The following is a 27,776-nucleotide window of genomic DNA, read 5'->3' as shown; positions in this document are numbered from 1 at the left end:
GCTCCCCGAGGACAGCAGGGGCTTGGGGGTCCCGGCCAGAGGGTGGTGGCCACATGCGTGTGAGCCCTGCCTGCAAGGAGGCGGGCAGAGACCCCCAGGGCGTCCGATGAGCGGTTCCGTGGTCAGGCTGCCTGACGGTGCGGTTTGTCCTGCGTCCGCAGTCCGTCCACCCATCTGCGGGTTGGGTCCTGGACCCGGGAGAGAAGAGGTCAGCAGACCCAGCTCCCGCACCCCGGGCTTCACGGTGCAGCTGAGGAACAGGACCACACATGCACATGGGGACATCTGGTGTGCTTTGTTCGAGGGATATTCGAGGGGCCCTGGGGTGGGCGGGGACGGGGTCTGCAGAGTCAGAGAAGGCTTTCCGGAGGGCCCAGGTTTTCACCGGAAGGAAGGGAGCATGATGGGACCGGCAAGACCAAAGCAAGGAAGCGCGTTGTGTGTTCAGGAACCGCCTACAACTCGGTGAGGCTGAAACAGTGGGGGTGAGGGCAGCACAGAGACCAGGAGGGACAGGCCGCCAACCCCCTACTCTCAGAGCCCTCCTGACCATTCTGGAAGGGCATCTCCTTGGATGGTTGGGCTGGTTCTCTGTCTTAGTTCAGCTCAGGACACGTCCTGGGTGCCCCGGGCACAGTCTCGGTTAGCATGCGTGTGCACGCACACACACACACACACACCTGGGCTGGTTGGAACCCCAGGCCTTGAGGAAGAGGCCTTGGAGATCGACGTTGAAGATAGGCCGTCTCCTCTGTGCGTCAAGGGGCAGGGAGGGAAGCCCAGTGCCTGAGAGCCTGTCACCAAGAGAACAGCCTGCCTCTCTGAGCCCCAAATGCCAGCCGGCAGGGGCAGAGGACAGGGCAGACCATCTGCTCTAAACCCACAGCGAATCCAGGCCTGTTAAATTCCGAAATTTAACATGACTCAGTCTGAAAAGTGATCTCCTAACAGGTTTCTTGACCAGTGATCGAGGGGCCCCTGAGCCCGTCTGATTGTGCACCAAATCGTGTGTGTGCAGACGTTCATTCCTAAAGAGAAAGCCTGTCTCGGGCTCAAAACGGTCACGTGCAATTTCACTCTCTTTCCAGTTGGGGAAACTGAGGACCAGATAGGTTAAGAGTTTTTGACCAAGATCTCACTTTGAACACAATTCATCACTTTTCTCCGAAGCGTGTAAACCATGAGTCTCCCAAGGTTGGGGAGACTGTAAGTTATTACCAAAACCAGGACACTTTTGATAGTGACCAGAAGTGCGGGACCAGAGGCACAGAGCAGGACTTTCCAGGCAACGTGGCACAGATGGTCAGCCTAACTGAGATGCTTCACGCACATGCGCACACTCAGACACATGCAGACACACGTGTGCTCACACACACACACACGCGTGCACGCAGAGACGTACACACGCAAAGGGTCACAGGGTATGGCACCTTGCCGCTCAGAGTGTGGTCTGTGACCAGCCACACGGGCATCCCCTGGGGACACGTTAGCGATGTGCAGCCCCGCTCCAGATGCCCCGAGTCAGCACCCACATCCTAACGAGTTCCCCAGCGGTGCCCGTGAGGGTCTGAGAAGCCCGGGTTGGAAAAGAGCCATCTTGGAGCCTCACGACCCTGTTGGCACAGGAAAGGCTCTGACCACTCCCACGGCAAATAAAGCTGTCACGCTTCCTTCAGCCGGCAAATCCCAAACCCACTTTGTTCTGCTTCGGTCACTTCTGGGCCTGAATTTCTAAAGGACTGACTACTGAAGGCACGTGCCATTATTTCTTCTCTGCCGCAGGCTCAGACGTCTGCGTGAGGGAAGAGTCGGACAGCGACCAAAACCAGAGTGACGACGGTGACACGGAGGCCTCACCCACCAAGTCGCCAACGACGCCAAAGTCCATCAAAAGCAAAAGTCCCTCAGGTACAGCTGAGCCCTCGGACGTTACAGGTGGATTCCAGGAGGACACGGGAGGCCCCAGCCATGAGATGGGGTGGGGGGTGGTCTCGCTGAGTGCAGGCCAGGGGCCAGGGCGCCGCGTGCAGGGCCGCCGCTATGCGTCACAGCCGGCAGGGTGATGGCGGGGCTCGGGCCACCCCTGCCCAGCACAGTCACCCCGACGCGTTACCGGACGGTGCGGCCGACGCAGGAGGGGCCAGCGGGGGGCTCGTTCACGGGACCCGGGTCCTTTCACGGTCAGGCGGCCTTGTGGAGTGGCCAGGTGGGTCCCAGTCACGGACCGAGGGAGGAGACCCCGACAGGTGCCGACAGCCCCCACCCACGCCTGACTCCTGACCCCGAAGGGTCTCGGGTCCCCACCTGGCGCTCCCCTCCCCTCCCAGGGCGGCCCCTCCCGCCTCCAGCCCATGGACTCCCCGGCCGTGCCGGCCGCCCAGGGAGACCCCGTGAGTCCCAGGGCCGCCCAGCCGTGCACCCACGGCCACGGCTTCTCAGAGCCACCGCAGCGCCAAAGCATCAGAACTGAGCTCCCTGCAGCATACGTACTGTGACTTCGTCCTGAGGGTGGATTGCTCTGCAGAGACTTAAAGATGGCATGACAGGTTTCCAGAGTCAGGGTCTATGGCCGTTACCGCTAAAAGTTAAGCATTATTCGGCATGGATGCTCCACGGAGCGCGACGCTGCGTACTTGGGGCCGTGCCCTCTCCTCCCACCGTGACATTCATTGCTTGGAGCAGGTATTGACGTCCCAATTGCGCAGAGACACGGCCACGCGGCGAGCCAGGCCTCGCTCCCCACCCAACCGCGCCCACGAGCCCGTCAGTATGAATTCCTGGTGTCAGGCGCTGGACGAGCTACATGCTCATCCCATATAGGCTGAGAGCATGAGGAGGCTCATGACGCTGTCCCCAAGCAGCCCGGGGCCCGGCTGAGCCCCGGGGGTAAAGGAACAGCAGGGGTGTACGGGGCGCTGGCTGGGGACTTCTGCAGACCAGAGAAGGCAGAGGGAGGTGGGGGCTTTCCCTACCCCAAGACCGCCCTGGGGGTGGCCCGCCCCTCTGGGGACCTGAGCAGGGCAACGGCCCCCACCTCTGCCTGCTAAGCCCCGGGACACAGTGAAGACAGGCTGCCCGTCTTGAGGCTGCTGCAGCGTGGGGACCCCCGGTTTCCCGACAGCGAGGGCTGCACCAGGGAAGGCTGAGGGTCGGTTTTGCCTCCTCCACAGAGTTCCCCCTCTTTTCCTACAACAACGGGGTTGTCATGACCTCGTGTCGGGAACTGGACAACACGCGCAGTGCCCTGTCAGCGGCCTCTGCCTTTGCCATAGCCACGGCGGGAGCCAACGAGAGCACCCCAAACAAGGAGAAGTACCGGAGGATGTCCCTGGCCAGCACAGGTACGCGGGAGGGGGTCCCCTCCCTCCGTGGGCTCAGCCCAGCTGCAGGCCGGCCACCCCAGCCCCGGGGAGCTGTCCCCCTCCCGGTGTTCAGGGCTTGCTGCTCCGGGCCTTGGCCAGCACCGACCCCCGGCCGGAAGCTGCCCTCCCGCCAACCATGGCAGTGGCCCGGCCACGGCAGAAGCTCAGCCACGGCAGTGGCCAGCTCCCCCAGGCCTGGGCTTTACATCCAGACGAGCACTGAGCCCCATTTCTGGCCCTCCTGTACCCTCTGTCCCCTGTGCCACCAGGGTTTCCCCCCGACCAGAGGAACGGGGACAAGGAGTTCGTGATCCGCCGAGCAGCCACCAACCGCGTCCTGAACGTGCTCCGCCACTGGGTCTCCAAACACTCTCAGGTGGGTGGGAGGCCCCCCCCGCGCCGGCCCCCAGGAGCCGCTGCCCTCTGAGACCGCGAGCAGGACCGTGAGCAGGACGGCCTCGGGGACAGTGGGAGGGAGGGAGCCCAGGTGAGCCGTCCAGCACCCTCCGAAGGGGCTGCTCCAGTGTCTGGCCTGGGAGGGCACCAAGGACATTCCCGGGCCCCGGGGCTATGTCCCTCCACCTCCGTCTGCAGCAGGGGGCCAAGGAGGTTCGCACCCCCAGGGTCCTGGCCTTGGAGTGCAGCCGGCCAGGGGATGACCCTCGGTCTTGCCCAGAGTTTTACACCTAAGGGTCTCTAGGTTCCCCTGGTGGCCCGCCCACACGGCCAGGGCAAACAATGACAAGGCAGGCAGCCCTCCGCGTGTGGCTGGACAGGGGCCAGGGCCAGCGTGTCTCCCCCAACAGGACTTTGAGACCAACGACGAGCTCAGATGCAAGGTGATCAGCTTCCTGGAGGAGGTCATGCACGACCCCGAGCTGCTGACCCAGGAGAGAAAGGCTGCGGCCAACATCATCAGGTATGGGCGGCCCCAGCCCTGCTGAGCGTGGCCCGCTGCCCGGGGCCCAGGCTCTGCCCCACGCAGCCGGCCCCGGGCAGGGAGCCGGGGAGGCCCTTCCAGGCAGGCTGGCCTCAGGCAGGGGTGCGGGGGCAGGAGCCCTGAGCCGCCGGGGGGCCGTGCGCCCCGCTTCTGCCGACGGGCCCCCGGGCAGGCGGCCCATGTGTCCTTCCTCCCCTCAGACCTTGACACCCTGGAGGCAGGAACCACGTTCTCCCTGCACAGCCCCCAACTCCTGCCTGGTCCGTGGCGCCCGTCGTGGCTGCCGCTCCCTCCCGGGGCTGTTAAATCTTCACGGATTGAGGGTTCAGCTCCTCAGTCACATGAGCCACATGGCCACCCACGACGCCCCCAGGAGGAGCGTTCGCACTGCTGCCCAGAGCTGTGCGGGCGGGGCAGGCTCGCTCCTGTCTGCCGGTGCTCGGGGCATCTGCGGGACGGAAAAGGGTTACGGTGTTCATCCCCGAACTCGTCCGTCTTCCTCCTGTGCAGACGGTGAGGCCAGGGGTCAGGCAGCTGAGTCCTGACGGTCAGGCCATCAGGGAGACGTCCCTGACAAATGGGCAGTGGGCTCCGGCTCGGGAAGCACAGAGCAGAGACGAGGCAGCCGCGGGTACCTGCCTGGGGAGGCGAGGTGGGGGTACGGGCTGCACGGGGCCCATCGCGCCGTCTCGTCCCCTAGGACGCTGACCCAGGAGGACCCGGGCGACAACCAGATCACGCTGGAGGAGATCACACAGATGGTGAGCCGGGCTCCCGCTCACCGGGCCATCCCCTCCAGCACGCGTCGCCCTGGGGCGGCCGAGCCGAGCACTGCAGATTGACTCATAGCTGCGTCCTGTCCGGGTCCTGGAGGCCAGGGGTTGGAAGTCAGGCGTCGCTGGAGGACGCTCCGGGGAGGGGCCTTCCTGCCTCTCCCAGCTTCCCGGAGCCCCGGGCGGCCTTTGGCGTGTGGCCCTGAACCTCTGATGTCCGCCTCCTTGTTCCAGGCGGTCCTCACTCCTGCGTGTCTCTGCATCACCTTCCCTGAGCATGTCTCTCCCTGTGTCTAAGCCCCCCTCTTATAAAGACTCCAGTCCTGTGGGATCGGGACCCATCCCAGTGACCTCCTCTTAACCCGGGCACATCTGCAAAGACCCTATTTCCAAATCAGGTGACGTTCCCAGATACCAGGGAGTGGGACCTCAGCGCCTCATTTTGGAGGGAGGAAATTCAAACCGTCACGCCTCTGCCCCTCTTCTCCTCACCCTCTGCTCACCGGCCCCACCCCAGCCCCCACTGCGTGTTCTCTGCTCTCTGGTCCCTGCAGGAGGGGGGCCGGGGCCCCGGCTGGGGTTGGTGGGCTGCTCCTCTGTGCTGACCCCGTGCCAGGCTTTCATCAACAGCGGCAAGTCTACACCATCACCCCCGCGTTCAAGATGAGGCAGCGGGGGTCTGGGGAGGTGAGCCGCCCCACCCAGGGTCGCGGTGTCAGAACTGGTGTTGGCACTCAGCTCGGTTCCGACTCCGGAGCAAGAGCTCACCCCACATCCCATGCTGCCTCATCCCGAGGAGTCGGGGTGCCACTGGCCACCTGCCCAGAAATGTGGGCGCCCCGGGGAGCGCTGTGCTTGCCACGAGGAATGCGAGCTAATGGTGGCGGTTCACGCAGTGGAAGGGAGTGATGTGTGTCCCAGGGCCTGGCCCGGCCCACTTCTTCCTCCGGGTCAGGGGTGTGCCCCCAGCATGCCACCGCAAGCCACCCCAGAGCCTGGGCCCCTGCCACCATGGTGGCCAGGGAAGTTCAAGGCAGACTGGTTCTGACCGCCCCCCCCGCAGCCCCACCCTGGCTCACTTCCCAAACTGGCGGCTTGAGCTCCGGTCGTTGCCCTACTCGGGGCTCACACTGAGGACTCTGGGGCCTGGACCCACCGCTCCCCTCCCCTCCTGGCTCCTGAAACCAGCTTTCTGGGGCCTGGGCATGGGCAAGGCCGCTCACGGGGAGCACCTAGGGGAGCACCTCCCTGTAGCGGCCCACGTCCTGCCCCCTGGGCGCAGCACTCAGCCAGGGGGGCCCCCGAGGCAGGAAAGCTGTTCCTGCATGCAGACACCACACTGACCCTTGGGGCAGGACTCCAGCTGTGCCCTGGGAGACGGGGCTGCTTCCTGGCGCCTGCCCACAGGAGAGCAGTTGCCCAATGGGCCAGCTGGAATGTTTAGCCCTCGAGCGCACGAGAGCCCCTTGCTCCCTGGCAAACATCCTGAGCTCTTGCAGAACAAAGCACCGCTGAGCTGCCCCCCAGCCCTGACTTGTTCCCAGAGCCCAGAGAGCCCGTGGGGGCACTTCCAGTGTGGAGGAGGCTCCAGCGGCCTCACCAGAGAGCCTAAGGGCTGCTTGCAGGGAGACTTTGCCTGGCCCCATGGCAGGTGGGGGAAGCTGTGCTTCTGGCCTCCCCTCCAGGGTCATCTTGTTTCCTGGGTGACCAAGAGGGAACAGGGTGAGCAGCCTGCCTGTCCTTGCCCGGCCCCCACGGGCCTCTCCCCGGCCTAGGCCAGCCACAGGCCCTCAGGCCTGACAGTTCAGCCATCCTGGGCCCCCAGGAGGGTCCCTACCCCAAAACTTGCTGCTCCTATCCCCACTTGTCATTCTGATGGCTTCGTGTCCCCATGCGGCTGCATCTAAGCTTCTGGCCCATGGCCGACTGCGTGGATACCCTTCCTCTACTTTCCTGCATTCCGTCCCTGCCCCATCCCGTGGCTGGAGCTCCCTGAAGCCCAGGACAGTGATTTCTGGTCCTTCTGTGTCCAGTGTCTAGCAAGGACCCTCAGTGACTGTTTGCTGAGGGAGTGGGTGAGGGAGGCAGGCAGACAGTTAGGGGGAGGGCTTGCCCCCTTGCTATGGCGTGGACCCCATTCCCTTGTAAGCAGTGCAGCTCTGGGGGGCTCAGCCCAGGCCCTGGGGCCTCGGGGCAGGGTAGCTGGCCTTTCTGTCCCATGTGGCCTAGTTGGAGGTCGGGGTGGTTCTCGTTCCCGACCTCCTCCCTCATGGACACAGGCCCCTCCCACGGCCAGCCCTGGTGCTCCTTCCCCTCTCTTCTCCAGCTTCCTCCACCCCCTCCCGGATCCAGCAGACCATCCATGGGGCCTCTGTGGCAAGGACACTGGCCTCTCCATGTCCACCTTTGATCAAACCCCTGCCACTGGGGCCTTGGTCCCCCGACAAGTGTTTCCCAGGGACTTCCTGTGGCTGGGGGTGGCGGAGGGCAGGCGGTGGACAGCTGTAAAGGTGGTGCCCACGGTCATCACACCTGTGAGTCCACACCTGCTGAGTCTTCAAAGGAGACGCTATGGAGCCGGCTACGTGTCCAGACAGAACCTGAGGGGAGGGACGGGTCACTGGGAGTCACAGCCGGGGCTCCAGGCCCAGTCAGCCCATTTCCTGCTGAGTGACGTGGGCCACGCGCAGTCCTCTGGACGTCTCTGTGGTCTCGGTCACGGCTGGGACAAGGCCGCCTCGTTGCCGCGTGAGCTCTGACAGAGCACAGGCTCCCGCCGACCCCTCCCTCCCCCACCCACCAGAACCTAGGCCAAGACCACGTCTGTCCGAGAAGCAGCCAGAAATCCAAGAGGGCTAACTCAGGACTTGCTCCCCTCAGGCCGAAGGCGTGAAGGCAGAGCCCTTTGAAAACCACTCGGCCCTGGAGATCGCGGAGCAGCTGACCCTGCTAGACCACCTCGTCTTCAAGAAGATCCCTTATGAGTGAGTGGGCGCGGGTGCCGGGCCCTCCGGGTCCTCCGGGTCCTCCTCCCCGCAGCCGGCCTCGCTGCATCCCTGGGACCTGCGCGCTAGACTTCCCGAGCCACGTGCACTCTCTGCAGGGGGACAGAGACGTGGGTGTCCGCAGGGGTGCAGGAGGATCCTCTTCCCTGGCCCCAGGTTCTGCACGCAGCGTGTGAGTGTGCACGCGTGTGTGTGAGTGTGCACACGTGCGTGCCCCAGGAGTTGGGGGAGGTGGGCAGCTCTGGATCTTGAAGAAGCCCGGAGGTCTGGCATCACCAATGCCGGGCTGTAGTCAGTCTCCCCTGGGTGCTCTTGGTAGTTACACTGTTTAAATGAATTCGCACCACCTTCCTGGAGCTCCCAGCGTACCACCAACATCCGTTAACAGCCTCTCTAATAAGTTCACGGTATTCCCCGACGGTGCTCGGACCCATGGGGTGCTTTGCAGTTTTCACGTTTGTATCTAAAGCTGCAGTCAACCTCCTCGTAACCAAGTGTTTCTGAGTTTCTGACAACTGTCTGAGAATAGTTTCCCAAAATTGGGATCTTCGGATCTGAGCTCTGAACCGCTGTAGGGCCTTTGGTCTCTGCTTTCCGGAAACTCCAGCCGGCCATCACCGGGTGGAGGGTGGCAGCATCTCGGACACCTGCCGCATCTCCTGGTGAAGCCCGGTTGCTCTGGGAGGAGAAACAGAGAATCTTTTCAAACCCAGTTCACTCCCTTCCTGCCCACAGCACGCGGCCGGGGTCCCTCACCAAACGCAGAGCTTCCCCTGGGAGGCTCGGGCCGTCTGTGGCCTTCCCCCGTGGTCCTCCTCAGCAGAGCACTCGGCCGGCTTGGCTTGCGGGCTCCTTCCCCTTCCGCCCGTAGACTGCAGATCTTCCTCTCTGCACACCAGCCTGGGATGTGAGTTCTCCCCGTCAGGCCCGAGCTCCCGAACAGGACCAGCCGGCACTCTGCACTCCACGGTAGATGATGTGCCTCCCGCAGAGTCTCTCGTCTTGGCCTGGCAGCAGCCCCGTGGGGAAAGTGTGCTCATGTTCCCATTTCACAGATGAGGCCCTGAGCAGGGCCAGGCACAGCTAGACGCCAGCCCAGGATCCCTTCCTCTCTGGGGCTCTGCAGGAAGTTCCTCCCCGAGAAGTAAAAGCCTTTCAAAGAGCAGAGAAATCACAGCAAAGAACTGAGCAAGGCAGAGCTCACTGGCCCTGGGTTTCCTTACTTCCCACAGGGAGTTCTTCGGACAGGGCTGGATGAAACTGGAGAAGAACGAACGGACCCCTTACATCATGAAGACCACTAAGCATTTCAATGACGTGAGTACGGGGGCCCGGGGTCAGGGGACAGTGCCTTTCTCTTCTGGGTTTTTCTTTGGCAGGACCCTCGAGGTGCTGGGTGCAAGAGCGGGCCCCACGTGAGGCACCGGACTCCTGTGATTTGTAGGCGTCAATAATCTCACACCGACTCTTAGTGCACCTTGTAGACACAAGGAGACCAAGGCTCCCAGGGCGGATGCCTGGGGTCTCCTGACGAGTGTCTGGCTGGAGGAAGACGTGTCCCGGCGACATCCCCAGGACCGCTCCGGCTCCAGCCCCCTCCAGCACAGGGCGCCGGCGGCTCCCGCCCCCTACAAGCCCCGAGGGCACTCTGAGCCGAGTCATCGCCCAAGTGACAGCCCTTGGTGGCTGGATGCTGGAGCACAGGACTCTGCTTGTCCTGACGGTCTGTTCGGGCTGCCCGGGCAACACCCCGCACCAGGGAGGCTCCTTGGCTGTCGGAAGGAAAGGCAGGAGACCCCCCTACTGCAGCTCGGGGCGGAGCCCTGTAGGGAACCCAGCAGCAGAACAGAGGGCCCCTGTCGGAGCTGGAGAGAGTAAATGGAGAAGGTGGGCGGGTCCCAGAAACACCTTCCCGCACCCTCCCTGCCCCAGGGTGTGCCCGGGACCCAGGCGAGCCAAGGGCCAGGACACGACCTAAGCATCAGCGGCCTGTTTGCCTCATGCCGGCCGGTGCCCCGCGGGCTTCGTCATCATCATCTCGTTTAACCCCGTCTCTCTCACTTTATGATCGGGTAAACTGAGGCCCAAGGGGGTTAAATTCCATCCCCAACATGACACAGCAGGACAGCCTGCTTTGAACCCACGCAATCCACCTCCGAGGGCTGTCCTCACCACCACCTGGCATCTGGCCATCTCTCTTAAAATCCGGCATTTCCACCAGACACAGAATGTGTGCCTCCATGACCGAGACCATCACAGCCTGCCACTGTTTCTAGACCTTTCTCTGATTCTTTGCCTCATTGAGTCCGACCGGGCTCTCCAGCATCAGGGCTAGAATGAGGGCAGGGAACCGAGGTGCCCGGAGTGCACCCGCCCTCGTGCCTGCGTGCACCCCTGCAGCCTGCAGCCCCTTAGGACGGAGTTGAGTGCAAATGTTGATAATGAATCTCAGTGGTGGTTCCAGAGTACTTCCCCTATTTCCACGTTTGGGATAATGCTTGTTTATGAGGTTAAAGAAATTCTTTTCCTTGTTTGCTAATGGTATTTACCACAGATAAATGATGAATTTTATCAACACTTTTTTTCACATCTATTGAGATGGGCCTATGGTTTACCCCCATTAGTCTGCTAATGTGGTGAATGCAGATTTTTCTCTAATAGTCAACCACCCTCACGTTCCGGGGACAAACTAACATGGACGTGGTATGTTAAACAAATGGGTGTGTGATTTTCCTTCTTGTATTGTCTGTATCTGGTTTTGGTATTGAGATTATACTGGCCTCATAGAATAAGTTATAAGATACTCTTTTTTCTCTATTTTCTGGAAGATTCTATTGAGCTACTCCTTTAAAAAAATTGTATAACTTATATATAAAACTGGTTTTGGGTTCAATATTTGTGGTGGAAAAAAAGAAACCTTTATCACTTCGATGTAATTAAGAGTTATAGTATATGTACTATTTTGTGTTATCATTCCTTCCTGATTCTCTTCAGGGGTTTCCATTCTTAGTTTTACAATCCATCCTTTTGATATACATCCTTCAGAAACTATTTTTGAAAAGAGTTCTTGACAGTAAAGCCCTACAGTTTTTATTCATCTGTAAATGTCCTTTTATTACCTTAACTTTTTTATAACAAATATTCTTTTACTTTTTTTTTAATAATTATAGATTCATAGGAAATTGCAAAGGATGCTTTGGACCAATACTTTGGTCCCATGCCCAGCTCCTCAACTGCCCCCAGTCCTGCCCACATTTGATTTGTGCCTGTGAACGTGCCTGTCTGTGGGGGCAGGGAGACCCCTTCCACTTTATATGTGAGACCGGGATGCCACGAAGCATGGGTCCTCCCCAAGCCCCAGTTGTACAGTGGAGACTGTCACAGAGCTTGGCTCTCCCTTATTCTTCCAGATGAACCGTGGAATCGCTTTGTCAGGTTCTCAGGAAAGCTCCCATTTCATGTCTATTGGATTGCATTAAAGTCATGTCTTAGTTTTGAAAAATGGTGTATTTATATTCCCATTTGGGAATTTGATCTTTTTCTTCATAATTAAAACCTTTTTTTTCATGTAGGTACATTTTTTTATGTAAGATCTTCCAAAGTTCGCATCAATTTAGGTTCCTAGGTAATTTACACATTTCCACTGGGATTATGAAGATCTTTTTCATGGTGTCTTCTAGTTGGTATGGCCAATACATAGGAAAACTTCTCATTTTTGTATGTTGAATCTTTAACCAGCCACCCTAACGAGCTCTGATAGTTGTTCTGGTAATGTTCCAGCACTGTCTTGGGATTTTCAAACAGGCAATCCTATCATCTGCAAATAATGGTGATTTATCAGCTTTGCAATACTTATGACTCGTATTTTTTTCTTGTCTTATTGCATGGGCTTAAAGATCAGCAACTTGATTGCTTCAGAAATCATCCGCAATGAGGACATCAATGCAAGAGTGAGCGCCATCGAGAAATGGGTGGCCGTGGCCGACATATGCCGCTGCTTACACAACTATAATGCTGTGCTGGAGATCACCTCGTCCATGAACCGGAGCGCAATATTCCGGCTGAAAAAGACGTGGCTCAAAGTCTCTAAGCAGGTGCGGGCGGGAAGCCGGCACCTTTGCCTGCCTGGGGCTGGCTGGGCTGGGACACCAGAGTGCTGGCCTCTGGACATCCATAGGTGGGCAAAGGACAGGGTGAGGGCCAACACTCCCAGGTGAACCTCTTCTCCTTTATCAACTGGGACCAGGTATCGGGCCCACCAATGTGGCACTGGGACCCATGGAACTTTAATTCCCACTTGAATAATTAACACTGCAAAGCAGGGCATGTAAGACAGTGACGATTGGTCCAATGCTCTTTTCCTTGTGTTGGAACAAGAGTGGTGGCTTCGTGCAGATGCCAATCCAGATCTGCAGGGCTGCCGAGACGGTGGCCGGATGGTCTTGCAAGTTCCTTCCCAGGACACTAGTCTCACCAGCCCTTTTGGCCACCAGGGATAACCAGGGATAATCAGTGATCTTAAATGTGAGCTTGATCTTTATTCATTCAGAACATGATTCTGAAATGTGGATTCTTCCTCGGGGATAAAGTTCCCTACACTGTGGTCGTGAGGAGGCAGCTCTCCTAAGAGGAGCACACAGTGGGGCCACCTCCTTCGTGCACATGGTGGATTCCCCAGCCCCAGCCTACACGTGTGCAGGAGGCTGGACAGGCACCGCCAAAGGGCAGAGCAAGCCTCTAAAGGCACTGATAACTTGGCAGCGGAGTCTGTGGTCCTGCAGCTGGGTGGGCTCTGTGGGGCCCAGTGTCTCCAAGGGGCCTGTCTCATTTGGACAGCTCTGGATTTGCACACTGAGTCCTCCTCACTCCTCTTTATTACCTGCCCCACCATCCTCATGCCAGTGGCAGGTCACGATCCTGCGCCCCCAGACAGGCAGCAGGTCTATAAATTCCTCTTCCTTAGCTAAGCAGCCAGACTCAGGAAGGCCTGGGGTGCCGCCCCTCCCCGTATCTGGCCACCCTGGCCCCGGTGACAGTGAGCCTACAGCGTGTTACAGGGTTGGCCCTGCTCCTGGCAAGCCTGGACCTCTTGCCTCTTCACACACAGACACGCCGGGGCTAAGACAAGGACAGGGGCTCCCGGAAAGAACAGAGGCTGGAGCTCGGGAACTCAGGCGTGGGCACATCTGGCCGTGTGTGGCACGCGGCGCTGGGAACTCCTGAAGCCAGGGGCTGAGCAGGCTGCTGTGGGACCCCCGAGTCATCCAGGCTGGTTTGGCCTGTCAGGGCTCAGGCAGGGCAGGTGGCGGAGTCTGAGGGCCTAGTCCGGGTCCGCATCTTTCTCCCCCTGCCCTCAGACCAGCCCCACTTTCCCACCACACTGGGGGCTCCGTGACCCTCCTGGCCTTGTTCCCCAGCATCACCCGTGGTCTGAAGTTGGGAGGGGGAACCACCTTGACCATCCCGAAGTCTTCTGTTCTCTTAGGGGAGTGCAAATGGAGGGCAGCTAGAGGTCAAGGTGCATGGCGTGGCCTGCATTCTCAGATGCCATTCAGGACCTGGGTCCAAACGTCAGAGGTGCCTTGGACAGCGCACGCAGATCTGCACACTCTGTGGCCCACTGGGCCCTGCTGGCTTCTCCCAGCCCTTCGGCTGGGCCCTATGTGTCTGCACAGTCCCTGGCCAGCACCAGCCAGGGACGGTTGCTGTCCCTCTGCAGGTGTCCTGTGGATACTTGAGACCCACCAGAGGGGCTACGTTTCTTAGCAGGGCCTAAAACACAGCCCCAGCATCGGGTTTTCATTGTTGGCTTGAATGTGCTGGCCCAAAGCAGGAAAGCATTGGGTCCAAGTCCAGGCCAGCCCGTGCAAGAGTCAAGCAGTCAGGCTTAGGTGGGGACTTGTGGCTCCATTACCCTGTTCTTCTCCCATCCGTTGCCCCATCCTCTTGAAAGGGGGGGGCGGCCTTCCGGGTGCAGATGACTAACAGATCTGTGTATCGCCCCTCCGGAGGATGGTTGCATTCTTGGGGGGACAGAAGTCCCTCTTTGGCCCCCAATACCTCGGGGCCCCTTTGTGAGGGAGCAGCCTTGGCCATCCGGAAGTGTTCTGTTTGGTGGACGGGAAGGGATGAGCTTCCGGGGGCTCTCTGAATACCTTTGTCCTCCACACCACGTCCAAGGCAGGCTCCTCGCTTGGTCTCTGGGTTCAGTGACATATTCCAAGTGCCCCTTATTTCTGCCCGCAGCAGAGACGCCCAGGGTCCCGGGGGCCTGTGTCCCCTTGAGCTCCTGGCCCCACCAGGAGATACTTGAGTGGCTTCGGAACTCAGTTTTTTAAGCAGTGGCTGGGAAAATCCCGTGGTCTCCCAGGCTGCAGAGCTCCTTCCTGGACAGAGCGACGCCCCAGAGGAACACAGATGTGGAAGGAATCAAAGCATGCCCAACTCACAGCCACAGATTGGCCCCAAGTGTATACCCCAAACCTCCACATGTGAGCATACCCTCCCTAGGTTCCCACGACCACTGGCGGGTGATACTTCGTCTGGAGCTACGTGGCCCCTGGGGCCTCCTGATCTAGCTTCTGTGGGGCCCACGGTCCTAGGATATCTGAGCTCTTACTGCCTTTAGGGAATACCTGGGCCTACCCTCCCATTCTCCAGATGTGAACGTGGAGACCCAGCGCTCTGCGAGGTATGCAGCCTTGCCTGTGTGCTCGCTGAGGTTGGTCGCAGCGCCCAGCCAGGCCCCCGGGTCTCGGACTCTCAGCCGCCGTATCTGGCCTCACGCCTCAGGTCCTTCCTCCCAGGCGGGTGGGAAGGAGGAGCGCATGGGGCGGCAGCCCTGGACAGAAAACTCTGGAATAGTGCAGGGAGGACGCTGAGACGCCGGGGCGGAGGTGGGCCTGGGCGTCCAGGCTTCAGGACAGATCCGTGAGGGCAGCCATTTCGGGAGGAAGCAGAATCCCGTGCCCGTGGCTGTGTGTGTCCCTTTCAGGGGATCCAGAACACGTTTCTGCTTTGAGCAGGGTTGGTCCACACCAGTGACGACACTTCTCATCAGTCGGGGAGCAACCGGAAGGGGGTGCTCTTCCAGCCGCGCCCCTTGGGCAGCACACGTGGGTCTCTTCTCCCATCGTGTCGTTTTCTGGGGGCAGACTTCTCAGAAAATGTCTGGCCCAAAGCTTAGGGGCTGTGGCCCATGTCCCCTCGGCCACGGTCTGGACTTTGAGGACGGGAGCTAGAAAGCAGGCTCTCTAGTCCACCTCCTCGTTGTGTAAATGAGGGAGTGGGGGCCACCAAGGCACAGGGGCTCCCCGGCCGCACCAGGAAAGGAGCGCCAAGCCGGACCCAGGGCGGCCTCACTTAGGCCGACGCCAGTCTCCAGCCTGACGTGCGGCAGACGGGACCCTCGGCCGGGGGTTGGCTCTTCCCTTGCAAAGCCTGTTCTTCTAGAGGATCAGCTCGTCTGCCATCTTCCCTTCTCGATTCTTACATTCACGTGGGGTCCTGGGAGCTACAGGTGAAGGTGTAACCCTTATCCGCAACCCTGGGGTTCAGTGCGTGAGAGAGCTCTGCCCTGGAGGGGGGCTCCTTGTAGTTGCCAAGCCCCACTCCACCCCCCATTCTCAGGGTGCCCAGGGTTTCCAGGTCCCCCACGCCCCACTTCTGTGTTTCTGAAGGGTGCGTGTATGCTGGAGACACACAGGACAAGGGTCCGTGTCTGACTCGTCAGGAGCTGGGGGGTGAGGTTCCAGACTCAGGCGGTCCCCAGAAACGCCCTGCCCCATGATGGGGCAGAGCAGAGGGGGTTCTGGAGCCCCAAGGGCAGCCCGTGGAGTGTGGGCCGGTGCCTTGGGCCTCAGTGCATGCCACGTGTTAGTAAATGCTTCTAATTCTTTCTAGACAAAAGCTTTGATTGATAAGCTCCAAAAGCTTGTATCATCAGAGGGCAGATTTAAGAATCTGAGAGAAGCTCTGAAAAAGTAAGTGTGTGTCATTTTGTCACCATTACTGTTTAAATTGTAGAACCGCATTGCAGAAGCATTCACGGGCCACATCAGCTGGAGCAGGAGGTCTGTCTGTCTGTCTGTCCGACCGTCTACCCACAAGACCCCTAGGCACCCCAGACCTCCAGAGTGGGTCAGCTTCGTCCTCTGTGGTCTGCTGGAGAAATCCCAGAGTCTCGGTGGCCTTTCCCGAGAGAGAGGAGGGGGTAGGGGGAGCATGCTACCGTCCCCATGAGCCCAACAGCTGTGATGCAGAGGCCTCCATTCTGACGTGCACACTTGCCCACGTTTTAATATTTCTGACATCAGAATATGCCCTAAGGTCAATGTGTTAATTTAATGTGATTGCGTTCCTTTTTTAAATGAGAATTAGTCCTCCAAACGAGACCGCATTGTGCAGAAAATGGCATCTTAGAATCAAAGAAATGCGGTTTGGGCAACAATTGTACCTTACTGTTTGCAGAGCCCCCAGCCGTACCTTACTGTTGCAGAGCCCCCCAGCTGCAGCTTACTGTTTGCGGAGCGCCCCCACAGCTGTACCTTACTGTTTGCAGAGACCCCAGCCGCACCTTACTGTTTGCAGAGCCCCCCAACAGCTGCACCTTACTGTTTGCAGAGCCCCCCCCAACAGCCTCACCTTACTGTTTGCAGAGCCCCCCCAACAGCTGCACCTTACTGTTTGCAGAGCCTCCCAGCCTCGGCCCTCTTGTCATTAGACCAGAATGGTCCTGTATCGAGGGCTGTCTTGTGCCCTGTAGGATATTTAGCAGCAGCCCCGGTCCCCACCCACGAGATGCCAGTACCCCCTCCCCAAGTTCTAAACACCGAAACTGCCTCCGCTCGTTGCCGACTACCCCGGGAGGCAAAATCACCCCCCAGAGAACCACCACTGCACGTAGATTCTCCCATCCCGCTTCTCCAGACGAGGACACTGAGGCCCTGGGGCAGTGGTGACAGAGCCAGAACTTGGCACAGAGTAGCCTCTGAGGCCAGCGCTCGGTTTGCCCGAGGCTGCGTCCTATGTGGCTGTCCCAGCAGAGTAGAGCCCAACCCAGCGGTCCCCGCCGTGGCCACTCATGCGCGACGCGCTCACCGTCACCCCCGCAGCTGTGCGCTTCGGGCCGCTGCGCTGGGCTCTGCCATCCTTCCGTGGGCCGAGCCGGGCTGGCCTCACCCTTTCCTCCCCGCACCGCGTGGAGAGACCCTGCGCCCCCCGGGGGTCCTGGCTCCTTACAGAGCCCACGAGCACCTGTCCTGCCGTCAGGACAGACCACACGGTCACTGCCCCCAGGGCCTGGGGACGAGGCAGACCCCACACCCCCGGCAGGCCTGCACACCCTGCTGCCAGCCCTGTCAGCCCTTTCATTGGCCCCCCGCTGCCCCGGCCCGCCCTTTGCCAGCTCCATGTGCCATTGCTGTACGCATCTCCACGTACTTGTCCCCAGACAGATGTCCCACCTGCATCTGTGCTGTGTCTCTGGTGCCTGGGCTCCGCGGAGCCCCCTGGGCTGTGCTTGTGAGGGCTGCCGCATCGTGCATTCACCAACCTGTTCGCCCGCCCCGGGCGCCCCTCCATCTGCCTTCCCATGGCTTCCTCGTACATCCGCCGCCACCTCCGCGCCTCCATGGCCCCTGTTCTGTCTCGGTCCCCATGCTGTCTTCCCCTTTCCCCTGGGCCTGTGTCAGTGACTGTCCCAGGCACCTCCACTCCCTGCCACGCGGGGCGGCGGGGTCTCCAGGCATTCTGGGGGCTGAGGCCTTCGTGCAAACCAGGTTCTTGCTTTATGGACGCGTAGGCCAAGCCCTGTGGGGAACGAGAGATTGGGGAGACACGGGGCAGATGTGTCCTGTGCCCCTTCTCCAGAGGCGCTGTGGTTTCCCGGTAGATCCGTGCCGTGTGGGCCCCAGGGGTCCATCTCACCAGGCAGGGGACAGTGGCAGTCTGTGGGCACAGCTGGTGACCCGGATAAGGAGCCGTGCTGAGCCTTACCATGTGGGTCCCAGCCCACAACACTATGACAAGGAATAGCCTTATTACCTTTACCAGCCAAGACTTCACCCCTACATCTGACCCCTCTTCCCCTCTCCCACCTTCTTGAATCCCCCCAGGTCCACCTACAGCACTTGCTGTGTGCACCTGTCGGTCCCCTGCCCGGACACCCTGAGCATGACGTCATCTGCCCTGCTCATTCCCCAAACCCACACCTTGAGGAGCCCGTGAGGCTGTCCCCTCCTGGCAGCCTGCCAGCCATCACAGCCTCCCACAGCTCCGTGCCACAGGATTTGGCTGAGATCTAAATTTGTCAGTAAAATTTGGTCACCAGCCCTTTTGGGGTCAATTCTGGTTTTGCCGCCCCCCCCCCCCCCGGTCTAATCTTAACCCAGCGCACATTTGCCTATCCGCACATTGGCTTTAATTTGACTAGGAAGCCTGCCATTAGAGGAACCCCGGGGGCCGGGCTTTCGCTGCAGGCTGCTGAATGAGTGAAAAACAGGGGTGGCCATGGGGGAGCCAGTCGGCTGGCTGACCCCCAGCCCCTCACCAGACCCTCCTCTTCACAGGGGTGAAAATCCACCCATCTGTGGGGTTACAAGGAGTCCAAGGGCTCCAACATCCCGAATACCTCTTCCCGCCTTGATTTTCTGCCTGTGCCCACCCAGCAAAGCCCGGTCTCCCGTTAATGAGACAACAGAGCAGTTAGTGTCCAGGTGGCAAAAAACAAGACTGGACTCTGGGCCCCGCCTCCACTCCTGCCCCATGGCAATTTTTTCCCCCAAATCTGAGTGCCTAATTTTCTTGCACCGCATGCCAGAGGCTTGGGCCCTGGCCACAGGGGTTCCGGGCCACACAGCCCAGCCTGAGTGCCCCTCACAACCTCCCTGGGAAGGAGAGGAGGGCCCTAACCAGAGGCAGCAGAGGCAGTGGGTGGGAGAGTGGTCCGTCCGCCTGCCGGGGCAGGGCAGAGGAGGAAGAAGGGAGAGGTGACCCCTCGGTGGAAGCCCAATGGGCAGCCGCCTCTGACTTTCAGTTGCTGGTACCCTGTGATCCCTGCCGTCCCCCTTGACAGCATCAAGAATTTCTTGGTGGAAAGAAACATCCCAGCTGGGGACCCCAAACAACCACAGAAAGGCAAGACCACATCTAGGCACTGCCCAGAAAGCCAGAGACAGCATTTAGAATGGAAAGTGGGGCACTTTCCTCTCTTTTCCCTAAAACCCCAGGTACGGGCATGTGAGGGGTCTGTCAGCAGAGGAAGCCACCCCATACCAGCTCTTGTGGGTGGGCCCTGATCCAGGCAGGGCAAGACCCCACCCAAGAGGGCCCGGGGTGCCCCCAGGGAAAGCCCAGAGCTAGCCAGACGTAAGGGCCCTCAGCATGCTTGCCTTTCCTTCAGGTCAGTTCCCCGCACAGGGGCACTCTCTGGGGACCCTCCACTGGCCCTCTCCTCCACACACCTGCCCCCACCTGCCACCTCCACGCCGGTGACCCCACACGGTGACCGGCCCGCCTCTGGGTTTGGTAGGTTGGTTACGTGTATGGATTTGCTGTGCGTGCGAGTACATGTGCATGCACGTGATCGAGTGCCTCGTGTGCTCTTCCCCGGGCCCCTCCTCGAAGCACCTCACTAGGAAGCAGGGAGTAGGGACAGAGTGGTAATGGGGCTGGTGATGCCACTTGCAAGTGACTAACTTACATGTCGGCCGTGTTTCTACAGCCGGCTTGTGAGCCGCCATAAATAGGTCAGGGAAAGCCACCACCGTGGCCAGGGGAACGCCTGATCCTTCCCACTAGTCTGGACAGTCGGAGACCTCATAAGGCCCCCAGGAACACTCTGCAGCCACATGGGCCCCCCACTCCCCCCTCCATCCCAGACAAGAGGTGCTTCCAAGCCTCGGGTTACCAAGTTACCCCATCAGGTGCAGAACCAGCAGGGTGAGCTGGGAAGCCCCGTCAGAGACCGCTGGCCAGCAAGCTGCCCCCTTCCGCCGGCCCTGGGGCTCCTTCTCCATCTTTGAACTATATCTCCGCCCACCCTGAGCCCATGCCTCAGACTCGCAGGGAGATGGGCGGGATGTGGAAAGCCGGGCCTGTAATGGTCACAGACTGTCTGGTGGGACCCAGAGACGCCTGCCAGCGACCCGTGCAGGTCTGGCTTTTTTTTAAATCACAACCCACAGTAAAAAAAAATATATATATATATATTTTTTTTTTTAGAAATGCGTATATGCATAACAGGAACTAAAACTTCACAAAGCAACGTATACTCTTGGTCCATGCAATGAACTCAGATGTTTTTTTTTATTCTACTTCTGCTTTTTTTTTTTTTATTTAAAAAAAATCTGATCAACACCTGCTAAATTATTTTCAAGAAAGAGTCCAGACCTAGAGTTCAAAACCGATTGCCGTGTCCCCGGTCTCTCCCCAACTTCAAGGGCCCACCTCCCACCCATGCGCCAGCCGTATTTACATTCACTTAGCAGGTCTCCCTATAAGTAACTCACGCTCTCCCAAAAATCAATGTAATTAAGAAGGAAAACGCTATCAGGGCAGTAAACGGAAAACCACCTTACTTGCCATCACACAAGGTTACTGCCATAAATAGATACAGTGGGAACAAAGCAACGTTACCGAGTTCCGGCTGGGATCCCGGTCTTTGCCAACACTCCGAGACCTGTTGCTACTTGTTCACAAAGGAAGAAGTGGGGGAGGAAATGGCCAGCGTCAGAAGGCGTCAAAGCCATACCACCACCAGATGAAAATCTGGTGTCTCTTACCGTAGGAATCAGTGTTATTTAATAGAGTGTCCCCTGGCCTCACTCCACTGTCTGAGCACCGAACACCGCCTTCGCCACCTGCTCGCCTGTACGAGGGGCACCTCGGGACCCAGAGACCTGGCCGGGGGTTACACAGCCAGCAGGCGCGGGGCGGAGGCTGGGTTTCTATTCTTGCCCCCCACCCCCCAGCCTCCCCACCTCCCCGTCCTCTAGAGGGGCAGGTCGCCACGTGGCCTGGAGGAGACAAAAGTCAGAGGGTCTAGGAAGGGGGTCAGCTGCACCGGCCGGTACGTGCAGAGAGCCCCCTGCATCTGTGTCCTACAGCTAAGAGGAGGCTGTAGGACATTGTGAGGGTCCCCTGAGGGCACTCCCCGGAGCTCTGCCAGAACATGGTGGCCACCGGACCCATCACTCAATCAGGCCCTTTCCTGGTCCCACCCAGAGGCACTGGAAGATGCCACCACAGAGCCGTAACAAAAGCCCCTGCTTCAGAGCCACAAATCGAAGAGGTGTAGTCCACCAGTCCTGGGCCCCATCTCCCAAAAAATGCCCCCCCAAAAAGTCACCTGTCATGGACACTGTCCCCCAACCCCCTGCCCAGAGGCCACCTGCAGGAGGGTGACCTCAGAGGGCCAGGGTTTCCTGCTCAGGCACCCCTGTGCTTGGGTGGGCAGGACATCCCCATGGGGCCAGATGTGGAGGCAGAGAAGTCTCAAGGAGCAGAATGGCACGGGGGGCTGGGTACCATAGCTGGCAGAACCGGGTGGGGGCTGCAGAGCCCACCGGGAGGTGACTCTAGAGCAGGATTGGATGGAGAGTTTCACTGGAGAGACGGGGGAGGGGGCTGCATCCCGGACAGGGCGGAGAGGTAGGGGAGGGCTTTCTGGCTCAGGGAGGGAGGAGACCGTTGGTGGAGAGGCCCCGGGCCTGCTGGTACCGTGTCACCCCGTCGCCCTCAGAGCCACTTGACAATCCTGGGCCCAAGAGTTCCCGTGATTCTCAGTGAAGAGAAAGCCCTTTGCCTCCAACAAAGCAAAAGATGCATGCAGGGTGCTCTATGTGAGCAGAGGCTCATGGTTCTAAATGAAAAACTGTTGTTTAATGCCGTTCGCTTCGAAGTTGTGACCCCCCCTGTGTCCCTTACCTGGGGATGTACCTCACCGACCTGGCCTTCATCGAAGAGGGGACGCCCAATTACACGGAGGACGGCCTGGTCAACTTCTCCAAGATGAGAATGGTAAGTCTCCCGGGGCGGCGGCGGGGGGGGGCCGTCCAAGCCCAGGACCACCAGGCCCGCTCCGTTGGGCACGTGCTCTCGGAAGCCTGGGTCTGACTCCTCCAGCGAGAGCCGGGGCTCCCCCGCCAGCCGGCCTCCCCGCGCCCCCTCGGATGATGCCTGCAGCGGAAGGGTGGGTGCTCTCGGCATGGTATGCCCCACCCCCCAGAGGAGCAACCTGAGGCTCGAGGGGTCAGCGACCGGCCCACAGTCACTCCGCGGGTGAAGGGCAGAGCTGGGTCTCAAGCCGCGTCTGTCTGACCCAAGGCCTGTGCCTTTATTTGCACCCCTTCTTTTAGTGTCCATACTGACACTTGCTTCGTGGGGCCCAACAAAATCATGAACACAGCACCTCCCAAGCGCAAGCGAATAGGTTTCAAATTTTCCCAGAGATTGCTGGGGCCTGGGACGGGGCGGGGGCCAGAGTTGTAGCCAGCCTGTCTCCCTTCTCACGGGATGTTGGGTCGGTGCTGTGTGATGGGCTTCCACTGAAGATTTCCTTCCCTAGAAGGGCTTCTCGGTCAAACGCAAGCCGGGAGCACTGTCCTGGGGCCGGGTCAGGGCCCCCTCGCGCGGTGCCTGCCCACAGCGGGCATTCAGAACGTGGCAGGTGGCCTGACCTTTGCTGAGAAGTGGGGGCTGCTTCGGGATGTTGGCCAGCCTGCCCCACTCGTGGAACGATACCATTTCTGTCCCTTGCATCATTAACCTGTAGAGTTTTGACCAGTCTCACCCATGGGAACAGGCTGCTGGTTCAAAGGAAAGCACCTGCCTCGGTGGGGCTTGCCAGGGGTTGGCATGTCTGGGAATTAGGAGACCGACGTCAGGCTTGGCTGTTGGTGCCCCTTCTGCTCTGCGAAGCGGGGGCGCGGAGACAGCAAACTGTCTTCTTAAACTCCCCTCCTTCTCACAGATATCTCATATTATCCGAGAGATTCGCCAGTTTCAACAAACTGCATATAAAATAGAACACCAAGTGAAGGTAAGCGGCCCACGCACCGTCCGTCCCTCCGGCTCTCACACAGGTGCTCTCTCTGGACCACCCGCCCCTTCCTCCCTCGTGCCTCCACATCCAACCCCCTTCGCTCGCGGGCTCCCCTGGGCGCCGCTCCAACACCAGCCAGGAAGCCCTCCCTCTCCCCTTTCCGCTGACCTTCCCGCAGCAGGTGCCGACCTTGCTGCTCCAGGCCAGAGATGGTTGGTGATCCCGTCTGATCCCCCACCAGGCAAGGAAGGCAGCGTTTACAACTTCCTTTTGAAGAGGAATACGCTCCCTAGTTGCACAAGTCACAGGTGGGAAGGGCAGGCAGTGAAAAGCCCCCCCGCGACCAAGTCCCCCGCCAGAGGCAGCAGGATCCCCATCTCTGTGCAAACAGGAGCTCGCCCAGCTGACTTGCTTTGACGTGGCAGCGTTGCTCCGAGTCCCTTGCTTCCTCAACAGCTTGTCTCTAAGACCATTGGCCTTACAGCGGCAGAGAGAGCACCTACTTAGGCAGCTCTGTCGTGATGGGCACTTAGGCTGGGTCTGCCCTTGGCTGCGACCACCAGGGCAGCAGAGAGCACACGCAGGTCCACACAGAGGGGTGCTGCCCACGTGGGGGGCCTGTGAGCAAGACTGGCTCCGGGAGGTGGGGAGGGCCTGTGTGGGGGTGGCTGCCGCAGGCGGGCCGAGCCAGGTGAGCCTGGGCTCCCGGAAGGATCCGGAACCTGGTCCTGAGGGACCCTGGGAAGCCAGGAAAGGAGCTTACAGAACTGGTTTAATTTGCGTTTGTAAAGACAGCATGTTGATCTCACTTCACTCTCTGAACCATGTGCCCCATTTTACAGATAAAGTCACTGAGACTTGCTGACCCAAACTCTGGCTCCCAACCCTATGATCCCTTCTCTGCCCAGAGATCCGTCCCCTCCCGTCCAGAGCCTCTCAGCCTTCTAGCTCACAGCTCACAAAGTGTCCAGCCCCAGACTGACCCCCACGCAACCCAGAAAGTCAAGCTTCACTTTCCTTTACAGCAGATTTGGCCTCTGAGAATGTTTTTGAGAAGAACCAGTGAGTTATCAAGTTACCCCTTTCCCCTTGCTCTGTGTTCATTCTCTCATTCCACAAATATTTCTTGAGCACGTGCTACGTGCCAGGCTCTGGATCAGGCCCAGGGCCCCTTCTCCTGTCCCTGACCGCTTCCTGGGGGTGCCGTTTGCGGCCCACCTCCCCTGACGCAGAACTGTGGGAGCTCGACCTTGAGCATGCTCGTGATGGAGAGAACTAGCTGGTCCGTGTGCTGGTGCCCAGGAGGCTTGAGTGTCCAGATTTCTGTAGGTTTATCTAGAAAGGGGTGTTGGCAGGAGGCTGGAGCTCCAGACACTCACATCTTTATCAGCGGGTGTGGACTAACCTAGACTGTGACGTCTGGAGTCCGCTTCCTGGAGGTGTTGGTGAGAGCGTAAACCACACAGTCATCCCTTTGTCAGTGACTGGGAGCCAGCCTGTTAGCCGCTCCCGCCCCCACGATAGCACAGGGTCCGGGAGCCAAGACGCTCGCGGCAGAGACGTGATTTTGCTTTAGCAGCCATCCGAAGATGCCCAAATACGATGTAAGACGTGTGATGTGTTTGGTTCCACAGCTGACAAACGAACGAGCCTTGGAAAGACTCTCGGCGAAGCTGGGGCTTCCCCGGGGCGGCGGGGCGGGGGGGGGGGGGGGGGGGGGGGGGCGGGGTTGGGCTCTGGCCCCTCAGGCACATTTAATTGTAGGAACCCAGCCAGGCCGTGGGTCCTCCGGATTGTCCACTCCAAGGTTTTTCCCCGGAGTGAGGCATGCGAGACCAGACGGGGAGCCCCAGCCCTCACCCAGCCCGTTCCCACTTTCCTTCTTGGGGTGAACGTGGCTTGGAGCTCTGTCAACCTAATGTTTAAATCTATCTTTGCAGCATAAAGACACGTTGAGAGAACATGTAAACCCCCAGACACCCACCACTTAGATTCTACACTTGACATGGTCGATTTTTTTTTCAAGATTGGAACCCAAAATCAGGGTTTTGGGTGGCTGGGTGGCTCAGTTGGTTAGGCATCTGCCTTCGGCTCAGGTCGTGGTCTCAGGGTCCTGGGATCAAGCCCCGCATCAGGCTTCCTGCTCAGCAGGGAGTCTGCTTCTCCCTCTCTCTCCACTCGCTCGCTCTCTCGCTCTCTCTCTCAAATAAATAATTAGAATCTTTAAAAAAATTAAAAAGCCCCAAAACATTTCATCTAGTGTTCCGCCAAAGAAAAGCAGTCGAGGGTCATGCTGACCCACCGTGACTTAGCATTACTGTCAGGACGATGTTCAATGACAATACCGAGACAACATGAAGGCAAAACGCGGCGTGAGGCCCGTGAGCGGCGTGCGCCGGCCTGGCCGCCCCGCGGAGGGCCTGCTTCCCAGGCCCTGCGTCCGCCATCTGGTGTCCCAGAGGCCCCACAGCCCTGTGGCCGCTTCTCCTTCTGTCTCTTCCTCCTCTCAGGTGACCCAGTACCTGCTGGACCGGTCCTTCGTGATGGACGAGGAAAGCCTCTACGAGTCCTCTCTCCGCATGGAGCCCAAACTGCCCACCTGAAGCCGGCCGGCCCCAGCCGCGCCACGGACACGCGCTGTGTGACGTTGTACATAGTCGTCTGGTTCCTGGATTTTCCTCTTTAGTATGTGCTTCTCCAAGAACACCAGTCCGTTCTCGTTCTTAGATTCCTGTAGACCGGAATAGGCGCTCGGCTCCGTTTCCGACGTCACCCTTCCCCGCGTCCCGCAGCTCCTGGTTCTTTCCAACGACGACGTCCGAGTCTTCCCGGCCCCTCGCTCTCTCGGAAGGGAGGACGGAGCCCGTGCAGACGCGAGCCTGGGCACCGTCCTGCTTCCGGCCCGCCCCGGCCCCGGCCCCCGGGCTGCGTCCGCCCCCCACCCCCGGGTGCCCTCCCAGCATGTTCCATGTAGTTGTTCTAACTGGGGGGTGGGGGGAGGCGGGAGGGGACCGCACCCTGAAGTCCAGTCATTCACAGATCTTCCCGCTGACGGTGATGCCAATTTCCAAAGCAGCTTTTTCAGCCAAAATCACAGGGGTCCAAGCTCCCCCGTCTCCCGGTAACCCGGACGGAGGGGTGTCCCCTCCACTGAGGACCATGCCCCGTGACACCAGCACCACCACCTCGCGCCGGCACTGCGTGCTGCGCGCTCTAGGACTCACACCAGGTAGCATGAGTAGCCGTCTCCGTGAACCCGGGCGAGGCCCCGGAGCACCCCGAGGGACATGGAGTCACAACACCAGGTCGCGCTGGCCTGCACTGACCGCGGCCCGGCGTTCACTGCAAGTCGGGGACACAGAACACGTCACTCCTCCTCTCCTAGCTGCCCAATGGTCACTCCAAGCTTCCGTTGAGATGCTCTGAGTCTGTCTGCTTTGTGAAAATAGTACCACACCGTAGAACTAGGGAATCAATAACCGAGTGTTTTTATCGCATATACTGTGGTCCTGTCTGAGCGCCTTCTAGCAGGAATATAGTACCGTAGTGCTTATTCTGTGAATACTACCGTCGATTTTTTACACTGTACAGTAGAGAGCGCGGGTTCACTCAAGCGGCAGGCATGCTCATGACGACAGACAAACAACTTTTGCTGTAAGCAATACCTAGTGGTATGAGAATTCTATTTCAAGTCCTACAATATTTCAACTTACAGCTTGTTTGGAAAAAAAAGAAATTTCCATTTTTGTAAAAATATATGTTTCCTGATTACCTCTTGCTAATAAATCTCTTCTATCTCAGGGTGAACAGTGACTTTTGATGGGTTTCATTCATTCACTCTAAGGGTATCTGAGGAGCCCCTGGTCCTTAGCAGATTGCTGGGCTGGGGCCAGAGATCCAGAGGGACAAGGACATGGACCCCGCCCTTGGGAACTCGTGGTCTGATGAGGGAGACCGTTTTGGTGATCTGCTACCCCTGGGACAAACCACCCCAATGCTTTAATGGCTTGAAACAGTTTCTATTAGGTTTCTGAGTCCTGGGGGTTGAGGATGGGGCTCTCCTGAGGTCACGGTCACAGCAGCTGGGGTTACTGAAGGCTCGACTGGGCGGGGCGTCCAGTGGCTGGAAGTTGATGTTGGCGGGGGGCTGAGCTGAGGCTGTCCACCCAGCACCCTCACCTGGCCTCTCCTTGTGGCTTGGGTTCCTTGGGGTGGCTGCTGGGTCCCAAGAGCCACCTTCCAAGAGGCTCGGGCAAAAGCTGCAAGGCTACTTATGACCCAGCCTCAGACTCCAACATCCCAGGGATCCAGCATGTCACCAAGGCCCGCTGGGTCACAAGAGAAGGGGACCAAGCTGCTCCTCCTAATGGGAAGCGGAGCAAAGGATTTGCAGCATCTTTCAGTCTCTGGAGAGAGATCACTTGAGCCTCTGTCAGATGATGGGGCGGGAAGGGCCTTGGGGACGCAAAAGAGGAAAGGGCACGTGGTGGGGGGTTGGAGAAAGCCCCACAGAGTTACGAGGTGGTGGGATAGGCAAGGGCGACTTGCCAGGCAGAGCAGGTGGGGGGGGGGGCACCCCAGGCAGAGAAAGCCCAGAAGCGTGAGAAAGTGCACTTGCTCGGGAACGGCTAGCGTGAGCGTGCAACACGGAGG

The 27,776-nt window shown here is 59.3% G+C and overlaps 1 protein-coding gene across 2 annotated transcripts in view; it reads left to right on the top strand.

Annotated features, from left to right (window-relative positions):
* The window catches only part of RASGRF1 (Ras protein specific guanine nucleotide releasing factor 1), a 96,428-nt gene extending 69,498 nt beyond the window's left edge, over positions 1-26,930 (top strand). For both annotated transcript variants that reach the window (XM_025893292.2, XM_073882139.1), the window contains 12 exons: positions 1,783-1,908; positions 3,171-3,341; positions 3,632-3,738; positions 4,169-4,281; positions 5,003-5,063; positions 7,956-8,059; positions 9,313-9,397; positions 11,977-12,174; positions 15,983-16,062; positions 21,982-22,099; positions 23,052-23,120; positions 25,634-26,930. In XM_025893292.2, coding sequence (XP_025749077.1) covers positions 1,783-1,908; positions 3,171-3,341; positions 3,632-3,738; positions 4,169-4,281; positions 5,003-5,063; positions 7,956-8,059; positions 9,313-9,397; positions 11,977-12,174; positions 15,983-16,062; positions 21,982-22,099; positions 23,052-23,120; positions 25,634-25,726 — 1,325 coding nt within the window. In that variant the 3' untranslated portion in view covers positions 25,727-26,930. The remainder of the gene's footprint in view (positions 1-1,782; positions 1,909-3,170; positions 3,342-3,631; positions 3,739-4,168; positions 4,282-5,002; positions 5,064-7,955; positions 8,060-9,312; positions 9,398-11,976; positions 12,175-15,982; positions 16,063-21,981; positions 22,100-23,051; positions 23,121-25,633) is intronic.
* The last annotated feature ends 846 nt before the right edge of the window (positions 26,931-27,776 follow it).

This window comes from Callorhinus ursinus, unplaced genomic scaffold, assembly GCF_003265705.2.
Source record: "Callorhinus ursinus isolate GAN/ISIS: 27379988/994484 unplaced genomic scaffold, GSC_fseal_2.0 scaffold45, whole genome shotgun sequence".
NCBI lineage: Eukaryota > Metazoa > Chordata > Mammalia > Carnivora > Otariidae > Callorhinus > Callorhinus ursinus.
Note: the sequence above shows the minus strand (reverse complement) of the source record. Positions and strands in the feature narration are given on the sequence as shown.